The sequence below is a fragment of the Zerene cesonia genome, chromosome 8 (assembly GCF_012273895.1).
Source record: "Zerene cesonia ecotype Mississippi chromosome 8, Zerene_cesonia_1.1, whole genome shotgun sequence".
Classification (NCBI taxonomy): domain Eukaryota; kingdom Metazoa; phylum Arthropoda; class Insecta; order Lepidoptera; family Pieridae; genus Zerene; species Zerene cesonia.
In genome coordinates, this window is record NC_052109.1 from 6,910,540 (window position 1) to 6,927,026 (window position 16,487).

The 16,487-nt window shown below is 33.4% G+C and overlaps 1 protein-coding gene across 3 annotated transcripts in view; it reads right to left on the minus strand.

The window, feature by feature from the left end:
* LOC119828537 overlaps nucleotides 1-16,487 on the minus strand; it is a 108,718-nt gene that overhangs the window by 13,369 nt on the left and 78,862 nt on the right. For all 3 annotated transcript variants that reach the window (XM_038350721.1, XM_038350720.1, XM_038350719.1), the window contains 2 exons: nucleotides 12,676-13,261; nucleotides 3,412-3,524 (listed from right to left, as the gene is read on the minus strand). In XM_038350721.1, coding sequence (XP_038206649.1) covers nucleotides 3,412-3,524; nucleotides 12,676-13,242 — 680 coding nt within the window. In that variant the 5' untranslated portion in view covers nucleotides 13,243-13,261. The remainder of the gene's footprint in view (nucleotides 1-3,411; nucleotides 3,525-12,675; nucleotides 13,262-16,487) is intronic.

Consider the following 16,487-nt stretch of genomic DNA (forward strand, 5'->3'; position numbering starts at 1 on the left):
ATTGTAAACTTTAACAATATAATGTATGTATGAATATTGTCATAAATAAATAAGTAAATAAATAAAAATGTCACGTGAAAGTAAAAACCAATATGTCAATTTAGTTTAGTCGCTAACTCAATCTTTTTAGGGCATAAGTGTATCTTAGATACAAAAATAGCCTACTTTTCCATGACTTACGTAAATATCGATAGAAATGTTGTAACACAATATGTTTGTACTTCGTTACTTCGTTTGTTAGAAAATTGTACCGTAAAAAGAAATATATATACCTACAACAGTTTCTGAATTTTCTCGTACCTACAATATGATAAGAGAGTTAAACATTATTTTTATACTACCGCGGTTTCGCCCGCGTAAATCGTAATCCCGTAGGAATATGGGGATAAAAATTTGCCTATGTGTTATTCCAGTTGTCCCGCTATCTACGTACCAAATTTCATTGTAATTCAGTAGTTTTTGGGTGAAAGAGTAACAAACACACAGGCATCCTTACAAACTTTCGTATTTATAGTGTTAGTAGGATATATATAAGTAATAAGTATAAGTAAGATAGGATGGGATAGTAGGATTAGTAGGATAGGATAGGATATTAATAAATGGCTTTCTGAAATAGAAACATCCAAACAAACAAACTTTCACATTGTTAAATCTATACCTACTTATATTTATTAGTGGAAAAACATTGTGTGTTGCAGGACAAAACCCTCGGAATAACTATCCGATAATTTATATTCTTTAAAAAAAAATCCTACACTGTTCAAGAGACATGGGCTATTTTTTTATTGGGCGTCAACCCGGTCAAATCCGGGCTAACGGCCAGTTTAAAAATGCAATTAAAGAATATTAAAATCGTCCAATCGATATTCAGTAACCAGAGACCAGCGAGATAAAACCGGCATTTTCAAAATAGACATCTACCCCGCAAGAAACATCCGTGTTTACCGATTGACATGTAATGATTTATGAATCGTAAACACAACGCGCATTGTGAACCTGAAATAGCTGAACGCTTTCTTTCGATATTGGGTAAACATTAATGTTAGATCTGTTGAAATCATATTTGGCGCGTGTTTGTTTTATGATGTTATCGTGAATACATTTTTTAATATAAATCATTGCATACAACTTCTTCTTTCTACTGTGGATTTCAAAAAATTTGAAAAACGTTTATTCATTACTAACCGAGCCCTGTGGTTTCACCCGCGTAAGTCCGTATCCCGTAGGAATATCGGAATAAAGAGTAGCCTTTATGTTATCCCAGTTGTCCAGCTGTCTACGTACCAAATTTCATTGCAATCGGTTCAGTAGTTTTTGCGTGAAAGAGTAACAAACACACACACATCCTTACAAACTTTCGCATTCATAATATTAGTAGGATAGGACTAGTAGGATAGTAGGATGGTAGGATTAAGTAAGTAAGTGTGATATGATGTCAAAATTTTTTCAACGTGGCCCTAGATAAAAGCAATTATTTAGCATAAAAATCATGTATACTTTTAAATGCCTTTATCTCTTATTCGTTCATCATATACCTCTTATAAAATTATATTGTCCTCTATCAAACTAGATTAAAACTGAAACACGAGAAATGTTGATCCTATAAACATAGGTATTATGGCTTACCAAATTCCGGAATTAGCTATAAAATAAATTATGTCTCTACTCGTTAAAAGTCGTACCTAGTGTTTATTCTTTTCTCTTCTCATATCTGCTAGATTAATAAATTCATGTCTATTTACCTACAATCTAATCTACACTACCCATTAAAAAATATGTCTAAACAACAATGAATATATTCATTTATAGAATAACACAAGTAAACTTATTGCGTTGATAAAATTATAAAAAAAATCTACCCAATTGGAAAAAAAATAGACGTCCAAATATCTTAGAAAAACACTTTCAGTAACAGCATCACTATTTCGAGTCTATAAATAAACACATCATCGCAGAATCTAATTAATTTCCAAACAGTTTCACATTAACTCGCGCCTTATTAAAGCGATATTCTTAAACACCAATATAATATATCAGGCCTTTATATCCGATTGTCAAAGAGACGTGAAGATGTGTGTATTGTGACTGTGGCAGGTATAATTAACTTTATGTGTGTGGAGCAAGTTGTAAGAGGTAGAGGGTTAATCAACATATATCCTACTAATATCCTACTTCCTACTTATCCTACTATTCCTACTAATATTATAAATGCGAAAGTTTGTAAGGACGTGTGTGTGCTTGTTGCTCTTTCACGCAAAAATTACTGAACCGATTTCAATTAAATTCGGTACGTAGACAGCTGGACAACTGGAATAACATATAGGCAACTTTTTATCCCGATATTCCTACAGGATGCGGACTTACGCGGGTGAAACCGTTACTTTAAAACAATAATTGGTCATCTCGAAAAAGTTTAACTACTTTCTATTATAACTTTGAAGGTTAGTAAAATATGCATTATTATACCTAAATATATCAATAAAATAATGCTATTAACATTGTTGAATATAACATTTTGCAAGAAAACAAATCACTTGTAAGTAGATATTTCAAATCGCTTATTACTGATATCGATGGCGATACAAAACATTTAAAAGCACTTACTAAGTGTAATACAAAAGTTACAATTTCAACGATTTTCTGATTTATAAACCACAAAAAACAAAAGATTACAACAACCTGTTAAAGTTTATCATTTGTCCCGATCGCGGCTTCAAAAAGATTAAATCTCGCATAGGTGACAGCTACTCTAATCAACTTTCGGGCCATTGGCTCGAAGTGACGACTGCTTTCAGACCCATTGCGTTTAAAACACCAAGGATCTCACAGGTGCGAGAGCTGATTATGAATCTTATTCAATTGAACATAAAGTAGATTGTGCTTTGATATATTTGGTGGTTGGCTTGTTAGGTGTGAATGGGTATTAATCTCTTTTCTTGTTTATGTCCGTAATAAGATACGTTGGATTTGTAATGTTAAGTTTTTTCGTAGTCTCAGATCTAATTTTTAATGACCTATACTTAAATAAATCTAGAAAAGTCCTTCCAGCTTACATAATAGTTTAAAAATAGTCCATTCATAGGGGGTAAAATATACACAGAATTTTCGATTTATTAAAAACTTGCAGTTCGCTCCGGCTTCGTCCGTGGTCACTATATCACTCAGCGCAGTTGCAGTTATCAATCGGTGAAAATATTTTAAAATCGGTCCAGTAGTTTTTAGTACTCTTCACGACTACGACTCGACAACGACTTCCGCGCTCCCTCCAACCGTATGAATCTATCGTCACTAGCTACCCTCAAAATATTAATAAATTTATTTTGTCTATTCCAAACACACTTTTTAGCATCGACTTTAATATGATATCGATAAAGAAAAATACAATAATATAATATGCCATAAGCCACTTACTTCCAAAGCAAAATGGCGCCGATGAAAATCCCGAGGACCAGTACTATGGAGCAGAGAGCTATCACTGCAGAGGTCTGTAGCGAAGGCCCGCTGTGGTTGTACGCGTCTATCTTCTGGAAATAAAGAAGGATAGTAGAATAATATATATTCAGCTAGCTCTGTATCAAGTCACGATCAGGTCGCTAATATTGTAGAGATGAATAATTATTATTACAGAGTATATATACGATGTTAGAACATCAGTTTTGAGTTTATATATTTCAAATGAACAGTGATAGACAGACAGACATACAGTTTTCTTTTAATACCAATGCAACAACAGCGAATAATCTTATATATTATGGACTTAAATTATTTTTAAAACAATTTTTTTACGAACAAAATATTTGAGTCCTTGTTCACGATCAATCTTAGGAATTGTATCATATTAATGTATTGTAATGAATAAATACATTAACATAATTGCCATAAAAAACACCACAATTAATATTTTCTACAAAAGCGGTCACCGATGTTACTGGGGTGAGAGATATCATTCCAGATTCTTAAATGGGAACAAAATAATCCAATTTCCTACCATATACTAAAAGATAAACGCCAATCGGTTAAAAAAACGATGAAATTATCAAATAACACAAAAAATGCTTTCGAATTAAGAACGTCGTTTGAAAAAGATAAATTAAAGGTTACATTTCAAACTGTCACGCACAATACGTAACTCGCCATATGTATCTAAATAATAATACGCAATTCGAGGTGTTCCTTTATTAATTTCATTGTATCCTCACGCAATGGGGAAGCCGATAAACGATGCATGTAATATGTTTGGAAAGGGCCTTCTAAATAATTGCTTTATTAGACGTCTAACGCATTTGGCCAAAAACTGTTAAAGCTGTGGTTTACTAATGGCAGCCGTCACGATATTCTAGAATGTTATTTTTTATTACGTATATTCGTTTCGGACCATTATTTCTTGTGTCAAATGACTTGTAGATAAGGAAATAGTACAATACATGTAATAATATTTAATTTTAAATAAACAAAAAGTTATGTTTTTAGAGTCAAAATATATCAATAATAAGATTCGTCATCATTCATCTGCCAACTCGCACTTAGTCAGTCTGCAGCGTGGTGGATTATGGCCTGAACCCTCATAGGAGGCCTGTGTCCCAGCAGTGGGAACATATATATGGACTGATGGTGATGATGAAGATTCGCAAATAATAATTATACGAATGTGTCTACATAGATATATACACATATAAAACTGAAGAGTTTATTCGTTTGAACGCCCGAATCTCACGATTTGATAAACCAATTTCGACAATCGCTGCTGCTATAAGGTAAGTAATTTTATATAACCCTTGATGTAGAAAAAATAGGAGACACAGAAAATTATATAAATAAAGAGATAAGCATCTGTATGTATAATAATATAGATTTACAAAGACATTGTATGGAAATTGTGGATTTAGATAGATAATATATTTGTTAATGTTATTTCTAAATTTTTCTACTATGCATCTACATTTTATAATACCAGCGAAACAGATAACAAACAAGGCAAAGATGAGATATTTCCTTATATTTTTATATTTTTAATGACGATTACCATACGCCTGCACAATAAACTATCATTTAAAACTGTTGTGACTCAGAAATATCCATTAAAGGGAAAAACTATGTAATTGGTAAGAAATCCAATCTATTATTATTTGTTTGGCATGTGGCTTTCATTACCGATTCGCCAGCTGTTATGATAATATCGAAATGAAAACATAACTTTATTGTATTTATAATGGCCCATTAAGGGCAATGGGGCGTAGAGGGGGCCAAAGTGTGTTCAATAACTTTGATAAAACTGTTTTGTAAAAAGTTTTCGACGCAAAAAAACTTAATTCCTCCCTAATTCTCAACAAATACTCTTAGTGAAATTATAAACTATATTGTAAACTAGCTGCGCCCTGCTGTTTCACCCGCGTAGTAAGTACGTATCCCGTAGGAATATCGGGAAAAAAGTTGCCTGTATCTTATTCCAGTTGTCCAGCTATCTATGTACCAAATTTCATTGCAATCGGTTCAGTAGTTTTTGCGTGAAAGAGTTACAAACACACACACATCCTTACAAACTTTCGCATTTATAATATTAGTAGGAAGTAGGATATATTCAATTCAGAATATTTTATAGATTATTTCAGGATATTAGGATATACTATCTGCTAATTTAAATTCATAAGTTTACCTATCAGATACTTTATATAATCAAAATTTAATTCATGTATATCTTATTTACAGATGTATTCTTACATATCTTTCCGTAAGGTACCTGAGACATCAAAAATCAATTTTTTATAATCACTACATAGTATAAAACAAATTCGCTTTCTTTGTCCCTATATACCTTTGTATGCTTAAATCTTTAAAACTATGCATCCGATTTTGATGGGGTTTTTTTAACAGATAGAGTAATTCAAGAGGAAGTTTTATGTGTACAACATCTATTAAACAACTCCAAATTTAATGCGTATGAAGCCGCGGGCAAAAGCTAATAACTTATAAATAAATAAGCACCGTAGTTTCATTAGAGCCCTTTTAACTAAGACAATATTTAAAATATCACACCTTCAAAGGTTTTTTAATAATCACAATGAAGTTTAGAATACGTTATGGGACCCGACCCACGTAAGTTAAATTTTAATATTCCCAATCTCATCCCTTGGAGAATCAATGGTGCGTGAAATATATTTTTTGTTCAAGGGTTGATTTTTATCCCAAATTGCTTCATATCTGACCGCGTCAGTTTGACGCGTTTGGTTTTTTTGTAGATTATTATAATATTATGTGATATTCTATGTGTTTAATGAAGTATATTTAATTTTAATCTGCTTTGAATTTGTATAAATCCACATAATCCTGCTAATATTATAAATGCGAAAGTTTGTAAGGATGTGTGTGTGTTTGTTGCTCTTTCACGCAAAAACTACTGAACCGATTGCAATGAAATTTGTTACGTAGACAGCTGGACAATTGGAATAACACATAGGCAACATTTTATCCCGATATTCCTACGGGATACGGACTTACGCGGGTGAAACCGCGGGGCGCAGCTAGTTTTATCATAAAATACAGATCAATTCTAATCGATAAGGCTGATAGATAAATTTTACAGTCTTTTTGTATTTTGTGGTACACGTATAAATATTTATCACAAATACAATATTCCAATGTTGTGTACAAACTTAATTATATAATAAACTAGCTTCAGCCCGCAGCTTCGCACGCATTAAATTCGGAGTAGTTTAATATATGTTATTATACAGATAAACCTTTCTCTTGAATCACTCTTAAAAAAAAATCCCATCAAATCTGTTGTACAGTTTTTAAGATCTAAGCACACATACATACAGACGCGGGAAGCGACTTTCCTTTATACTATATAGTGGTATAAATAGTACACGCATGGGCTTTTTTCTTAATAATTATTCATAACTGACAGTCAACTGTTGTTCTCAGTCAGGCACAAATCACCTAGCCTAGAATCTAGACTTTTACGACTTATTCTAACGCCTATCTTACTTCATATAAATCGGCCCAGCCGTTTCAGAGAAGTTTGCTAACAAACATTATGATACGAGAATGTTATGTACTAGTTTAGGTAGGTAATGAGAGGGGAGGATATGGTAATAATGTTAATTGGGGTGTAGCGGATAGGGGATAATATAAAAACAAATATAAATGCATGTGGGCGTGATCCAGATCAAAATAATTACTACATGTATGTTTGTTATTAATGTTTCAATCGAGCGCAATTAAATAATAACAATTTTTTTTTATATACTGCCATTGGGGGTTAGACCGCCTCCTTGGTACAGTGGTTAACGCGTGAGCGTAGAACCGAGGGGTCCTGGGTTCAATGCCCGGTGGGGAGGCACAAAAAAAAAATGTCTCGGTCTGGCAGGACATAGAAGGTTGATCGCCTACTTGTCGGAAAAGAAAATCGATCAGTGAAACAGATGTACATCATCTGCCCCATACCCACTAGGGGACACGGGACTTCACACACGTTGGGGGTTATTATTCTGTTTATTAAACTGAAAACACAAAAACACGTGCCGTTAACTCATGCTATATTATTATAAAATATCAAACTAATATTACGAATGTGAAAGTCTGTTTGTTCGGATGTTTGTTCGAATGTTTATGAGCTGACTTGGGTGATACTATAATCTAAAGATAAGAGTAATTTTTAGATTAGTCAATATCTGTCAAGTCAGTACAAATCTTGTCCTCCAAATATTCATTTAAACATAGACGAAGATGGCGTAGGTTACTCGCATTATATATGGCTCCAGACGCCAGACCATTTGGGTCATAAAAAGGCATAACGCAAATAATACTTTGTGATTTCATGGAACAAAATTCTTCACAGATGTTAATCTTGTCGGCGCAAAAGTGTTGAAATTCAAATTCCAAAATACTAGAATAAAGGTTTAATAATTACTAGCGGTCCGTCCCGGCTTCGCCCGTGGTACATATGTATATAGCCTAAAGCCCCAATAAATGAGCTATTTAAAACTGAAAGAATTTTTCAAAACTGACCACTAGTTACTGAGATTAGCGCGTTCAAACAAACAAACTCTTCAGCTTTACAATATTAGTATAGATTTCCACAAAAAGATTACCACTTCACTGGGGAGAGGTACTATTCTAAAATGAAGGAAGGGAAAGGGATCAACAATAATTAATAACCAAAAAAAGGAATCACGTCGATCTGTTGGTAACAGAGTCACAGAGTTATCGAGTAAAAGCCAAAAAATTAAGCCGAACTGAAAACCTTCGTTTTTCGGACGACACTTGAAAATGTAGTACATATTATTTGTTAAGCAAAAACGATATGAATGCCTCAAAGGGCTCCAGTAAAACTTTTGGCTGTACCCACCAGGCGAGCCGGTATAAAAACAATGATAAGATCAGACGCAGACCCAAGGGGTCTATTTGTCAAATGTCGAAGGATTCGTGAGGACATCAGTCATCGCTGCGTATCTTTCGATCTGAGGCTTTATATTGGAATGTTTGATTGATTATGAGTTGATATTTATTTTAACGAAAGCTTCTTGGGATGAGGTTTGTTAAGTAGTAAAATTTTATGAATTGTGTGTTATTTTAAAACGAAATGATTTCATTTAAGTTTTTTTTTGTGTCTATTTGTATGTTGTTTAATGACATAATAACTCTTTTCTGTAAAATAGATCCGCGATGACCCTGGTGGGAGGTACCACTCCAGTTCCCAAAATTGTATTGTGAATTAATCCCTCATACAATAAAATTTGATATTTAATAGTAGGTACACACTTAGAACTTGAAAAAAAAATAGTTTTCTTATCGAGTTACCCGTGAAAACTAAACTAGATTGAAAGGTTAAGTCGAGTTATAATGGAAAACCAGATCCCGCTAATTAAAAAAAAAAAATCTCATACTCCCTTACCGTGTGGCCACCCTACGTCAATCCATAACCGGTAGCGATTAGTGAATGCACCCTCTTTAATTAATAAAGTCCAAGAAAAAGAATCGAATAAGGTTTTTAATTAATTCCCGCCGTCCTCTTTGTGGTGCTTTTCATAAATTATGATCATCGTTTCCCCCAAATTTTTAAAGGTCGTCTTAGAATTTTTACAATTTGCGGATAAGGAGGCATTTTGCATAATGGCTTCTTCAAACATGTTTTCTTTAATTAATGAAATAGAACGTGTATTATAAAAATACTCGTTTGTATACGATTTCTGTCGTGTATCTAATTTCCTTTGACACGTTCATGGTTCATTTGAGGTAAATAATATAGATAAATTAAAATAACAGACTAATATGCTAATCAAGATTATATCTCATTAGTATTAGTTAGGTTTCATATACATACGCTACACTGTTTTACTTGAATGAGTAATAATCATCCATACATCTATCCAACCATACTTACAAACATTCGTGTTTATAATATTAGTAGGATAAATAATTGTGTCTTTCAAGTGTACTCATGGAAGTCTTAGCCCTATATTAAGAGAGTCGAGACGTCTCTTGTCTCACCACCTATTTATATGTACACTTTTTATATGCTTTGACAAATTACATGATAAAAACCTTATTAACTCATTACCCTACAACGCTTTACTTTAAAAATCATAAACTACTAGGTGTTCATCCCGATTTCGCCTGTGGTAGCGAGGTTGCAGCTTTGTAATAGCGAAAAATTTCTTAAATCGGTCCAGTAGGTAGTGCAAAAACAAATCATTCCTCGGTATAATATTATTATAGAATATTAATTACTATAACAAGAAAAAAACGCCACGTCATTTCATGAAAAATCAATTCAAAAATGCCCTAGTGTGGTCCTTATCCTATTGTCTTATATTAATTCAACGCCCACCACCAATTTGACAGTAAATAAAAAATACAAGCACGCATGTCGTCTAAGAATACGTTAATGAGACCAAACAGGCAGTTCTGTTTGTTTGTTCGTCTAATTGTTAGGAATGATACAGCATTTCGTATAATATATGCACATACTTTATCATTTATGCTATGTAGATTCTGTTTGAATGAGCCATTACTTATTCAGTTGGCATCTGCTCTCAATGGATTATTCATGTATTTTTTTAGGTTAAAACTATACTATATAATCGAAAAATCTGGGGAATATAATACATTGACATTCGTAAGCTGTTTGGTTTGATTTTTAAAGCGTTTGGCAAATATATCTAAAGATAATTGATTAAAATTTCATATGTACCTACCTACCTATCTACTTTATTATTATAGTAGGACAGAAGGTAGGTTTCGATGAGAATGAATCGATCTCATTTCACAGAACTTAGTTACTTATTCATCTTGTTTATATGCCGCTTATCTTCATTAATCTAACAACATTTTTATACAGCAAGTGTTTATGTTATCTATTACCCTGACTCTAATACAACCTACATATCACAAGCAAGCGTCGCCTTCAGATTCAAAGCAAAACCCATAATTATATTACGTGCTTTGATAAGCGTTAACAGCACTATGATTCCCGCTTAGCTAAAGGATAATCCACGTATAAACCGGTTGCCTCTGATAAATTATGAAATTGTAAACTATAAGAGGTGCAGGTACGACCACCCAGCGCTTCCGCGAAGTATGATTCAACGTATAAAACATATCAGCGCCTTGTATTGCTAACAACTCAATAAGCTAACCGCAGAATTTTTCAAGACCCATTAAGATAGGATTAATGTGTTTTTGAACGGTTACACCTACCGCGAGGATAGAGATGTCAATGGTTGGATGTTTTAATTGTTATTCGTGTGATTTCTTGGAAATACCAATTTAAATGGGATTCACAACAACAACTTTATGTATTACAAGGCAATAAATTCTAATGTTGAATATTTTGTTAAGTTTGCAGTTTATGCTTTTATATTATACTTTTTATTACACATACTATTTCCCATCCTACTAATATTATAAATGCGAAAGTTTGCAAGGATGTGTGTGTGTTTGTTGCTCTTTCACGCAAAAACGACTGCACCGATTGCAATGAAATTTGGTAGGTAGACAGCTGTACAAGTGAAATAACATATGTATAGGCAATTTTAATCCCGATATTACTACGGGATACGAACTTACGCGGGTGAAATTGCGGGGCGAAGCTAGTGTCGTATAAAAATTGGTATGTAATATATTGTATTACTTAAGTAATTTTATTTGTTCTGTTTATAAGTAAAAGCGAAGTCCCCACCTAGTAAGGTATCCTGTCTACAGGAGAGATACCTAATTTTTTACAATTATGGACTATGGATGAAATATGGACGTTCTGTATGGGCAAATAGGTGATCAGTTCAGATCAGAATGTACGCTATTGCATATATCCTACATAAATATATTCAAATAAATGTTAGTATCAGTGTCGAAGAACCGTAGTGAAAGTAGTTGCAAATAGTACAATTGGACATGGAATACCCACTTAAACGTAGCAAAAGGTACGATAAAATTTGAAATATGAAGGCAAAAAGCCGAAACGGAACTGCGGTAATAAGATAGTAATGTATAAAATGATGACTAACGCTCTGAGCCTCTAATTCCGAGATTACCGTTGTTACAGGCTTAGCAAAGCCGAGAATGGTGTAAGCAAATAGAAACCTGGTATCAATGTTAGCATTACATGTACTTACGAAATCTGAGCAATAAACCGTTACACCAAAGTGCCATACTTCCAAACGGAAAGCACACATAGCTTTATAAAGATCGTAAAAGACTTGGAGATGTCGAGATAAAATGCATTGCGCCGCGCCCCCATTAGACCACACGTCAAATATTTACTGAGATAACGCAACGCTTATTCATTACCATTTTTAGGACAAAACATGGAAAAGATAAGATTAACCAGCCATTCGTCAAGACCCTAAATGTTTTGGGAACAATAGAAAAAGGGAAGCGTTTCAAATCGACGGCATTAAACAATAACTTCCCTCCTTATCTGATGGAGTAATAAAAACAAACACCGAAACGTTTTATCATGATTGATAATTTTGTTAAGCTCGTCGTAGAATTTTGTAAGGCGTTCGAAATGGTATCCGTTTAAATTATAGAACGTGACTCATTTAAAATCTAAATAATCTGTTGGTACGTGTCAGTTTTGCCAAAGCTTTGTCAAGCAAATCGCTCAAACTGAAGTGACACTTCCAATTAGAATTTAAATTTACACCAGTTATACAGAATTTGTTTAGTTTATTTGCTTTGCGGTATTGTTGGTTGGAAATGCCGGTTTAAATGAATCTTATAAAATGTTATAGCACTTGTGCATTTAGAAAAGGATGATGAGATTTTAATTTATTATTTAAACTTTATAGAGATAATCACTATAAACTGTATAGTATTAAAGCTGTGTAGTAAAAAAATATATTTTTTTTTAATGCAGAGTAATAGTGAGTTATAAATTGTATAGCATTTTCTTCGAAAACAATTTGAGTTTATTGCAATAAATAATAAAGGATCGTATTTATATATCTACTACTCGCTCTCCCCGCCTCCGTTTCGCTTGAATTAAAACTATAATTTAAAATTAAATATACCTGTCATTGCATATATAACATGCATAAAATACTATACTTTTCATTTGTTAAATAATTATCACAATCTATTAACGTTAAAATGTAACTATTATATACATAAGTACACACATGAAAAATGAACTAGTCTTTGTAAATAAGTGAAAAAAATTGATGTACTTACTGGTTCTGAGTCGCAAGTCTCCAAATCAGGTATAGGATCGTCACCACAATAATACTCCGCCTGGAGGAAGGGCGGTCTCGGCGGTGGGGGCAATAGGAATTCAGGAGGTGGCCCAAGACAGTCACACTCCGTTAAGTCCGTGGGCTCCAATTCCCACATGTCGGTTTTATCTAACTTATCACTATTCACAACCTTACTATAATATTCACTAACACTCGAATAACTAGTATCACGTTTGACGCGTTTCACTTCATTTGAAGTTCTTTGTTTGATCACGTTGGCTATGTAAAGTTCATCATCGACATCGCTCCATACGTTCTTTCTGACTTCCTCATTGAAGTCATCATCGATCGTGTTATCTTCTTCCGCTATAATGCCACCGATACTCCTAGGTCTCGTTTTAACTTCAGATGTGTCGTAGTTAACATTCGGTGAATCATTTTCAACTTTACCCTCATCTATGTCCGGATTTCGCAAATGCTTGCTAACATTTCTGCTCCACACATTTCGTTTTGTCCGAGAAGCGTGCTGCGACGCTCTATCTGGACCTTCTTTATACCTTTCCATACGCGGACTTCCTCGTTATCTGTAACAAAGAGAGAAATTAAAGGTACAGTTAATAAAACAACTATTGATACGGCAACCAATTTCCTATCTGACATGGCCTATAACAATTCTCGTCCCAGTTCGAAACACTTATGATTTAATAGGAGAGTAACACCTCATTTTGTATAACAAAGACGCCGCAATTAGAGACTACTACGTCTTAAAGCACAATGGATGCGTTAGTGTCGATATCATCTGGCCTCACGAGTTATTTTAATTTATTTTTTATCACATCAATTTGAGTGGTTGGTTTCCTAGCGGCTTCCATCGTGATGTCGAGGCTTCGGATGATATTCGTGTTTTTTTTATTTCGAATGCTGTTCAAAGTTTAACGGAATCTTACGTTTTGATTGACAGATGTTTGGTTTTTCGAAAAACAATGATTGTTTTTTTGGTTTTGTTTCTTGTTTAGAATTTAAGAAGGATGTGGTTTGATATATTGATAGACGTGCTACTTTAATCGAAAAATTATAAAATGATTCATTAGAATGTTACTTATACTAATCATCTAAAACTGAGAACGAATGAGCTTAGCAGTAATAAAGCTTAAATATAGAGGCCGTGTCCCCAAAGTAATACAAAATACATTCACAAGGTGAAAGTGTGTAAGTTCAAGGGTCAAAAGGCGCCCTTGTCAGTGATGACAAGCAAACAGTCGTTTGAATAAAATGTTTACTCTAGTCAGAAGTTTCAGTATGAAACGCCGGTTAAAAATGAGTTCACAATTCATGCCCTCTATCTATGTTATTGTACGCATTTATTAAAATTGTTTTTGAGCTTTTATTGTTCATGTTATACATATAAACCTTCCTCTTGAACCACTTCATCTATTAAAAAACCTATCAAAATCCGTTGCGTAGTTTTAAAGATTTAAGCATTAAGCATACATAGGGGCAGAGAAAGCGACTTTGTTTTATACTATGTAGTGAATATATTTTCGCGTAAATAAGTAACAAACATCCATCCATACTTACAAACGGTCGCGTTTATAATATTAGTAGGATGATGTCTATTTCTACTAAATCCACGTAGCCGATATTTTTCTTGAACAGATTCTTTGGTAGATATTTTAGATTCAAAAAACCAGCTCATACTCAAAGGATTTCATAATATTCTGCCGCCCAAAACGTTCAGGTTTTTTTATATTAATTATATACGGTATATTAAACTTAAAATAACAACCATGAACAATAATATATCATGAATTAATTTTATGTTTTTATAGTGACGTGGCATTTTATATTATGAGGCGGATGATTTATTATCATTTGCGAAAACGTAATTAAAAGCAAAATTATAAAAGTAATGACACTTCATTTCAAATTTATTTTTTTCAAAAAAACATTTGAGAAGGTCTAACTTAACGGATTAAGACGCTATCCGATGAAATAAAAAGCGTTATTTCATATAAAAAGTTAATATATTTATATAAATAGAAATTTTATATAACTAGAAATGAATCGCCAGTTGTGCTAATTTTTAAAAGATTTTGTTAACGCAGGAGGACCTCTAGGTCTGCCCCGGTTTTAATATACGACATAACAACAAATCAGAGCAATAGGTTTTAACAGCTCTATATAAATACATAGATAACTAGTAGCGGTGTTCTATCACTAACAGTAAAAACTTTCCCGCCTTTTGTAGCGCAATTGGCGACTGTCATACTATGACAAATCAATGTTGCCACATAGGCTCATCTCATTAGCATTTTGGCGCGAAGGACCTGACATCAGCACAATGCTGGAGAGCCCTTGAACCTCTTAACGAAGCTATTCTGTTGGTTTTCTCACGTGAATTATTGCCAGGGATCTAGGGTTGCCAACTCCGTTTTTATCGAGCACTTGACAGAAGCTAAGCGGTGAATTAATATTATGTTTGTTTGATTGTAATGTATTTGCATTTTTTATTTACAAAAAGTATTCTCTTCATTTAGACATTTACAATTTTTTAACGGATTTTAAATGGAATGTATTCCTTGGCATTCTATTGTATGAAGGAGTAGAATTGTGATTTTTTTTTTGAATATTTGACTTTTCAAGTAGGAGGATTAATTTCATAAAAATGATTAGTTTTCTTTTATTTATTTATAAATCAATTAAGTTATTATGTGGAACTTTGCTTTTCGTAAATTAATTTTGTCATATACATACTACGTTATTATTAGTTAGTATGCATTTCGAGATGAAAGAAAGACAATCACATATTTATATTCGTTGGCCTGTTCAATCTGTGACAGATTATACATGCAGCTACATTTATATTTATATGGTTAACACATAAATACCAGCCCTAGCCGATAACGGTAATGCCTCTTGAAATCTTAATCCGAGGTAAGCCAGAGGTTGATTGTAACTAAGACCGTATTCGCAGAAGAATGTCCATGAATATTGTGTGGTCAAGGGCTGTTACAATTATTGCTCTCTTGTCTATGCTTGGGTGACAGCTGTCAAATGGAAGTTCATTGAACTTTCATTGTTTTACTTATTAACGATAAATGTTGATTGAAAAAAATCGAGATTTTCTTCGACCTACACCTTATATTAAATGTACATGTGTAAATTTTACAAACACGTATAATCGGTCTACATTTTATGGGTCATATAAACACAGAAAAAATTTCGAAACTCATTGAAATCTTTTATAGGCCAAATTCTATTTTCATTATTCCCGTAAAATTAGCGTATTCTGAATGATCTGACATAAAAAAGACAATACGTCGTATCCCCGATAAAATGAAATAGTAATCTCGTAGCAATAAACCTAATTTCATTTCATTTCACATACGTATAGATGCTCCGAAAAACACACGGTCTGCCAACTACCAGGCATATTATAGTAAGTGGGTATACTGAGCTGTAGCTCGTACGGTTGTAAAATGCAATGTTGTAGGCGGGACGATTTCATACGATTGTTTGTTTCTGGGTCGCTGTTATATTAAATATTTATTTTTTCCGGAAAACGTTCGTTGAAATCGTCCAATCTGGCACATTGACATATAATGCAGTCGGCTTGTCTTTACACAAGTATGTTTTATAGAGATAACGTTATAGTTTGTCCCATTGTTTCGGGAGTTTATATCACGAATTCCTTGTAAAATAGGTTTGTGCTTTTATATGGGACGCGAGTGAAGGTATTGTAGTTCTAATAAGGTGTTTTGTCTAATTAGATTGAACTAGACTCTTGGATCCTATTGTAATAGTGGGTAT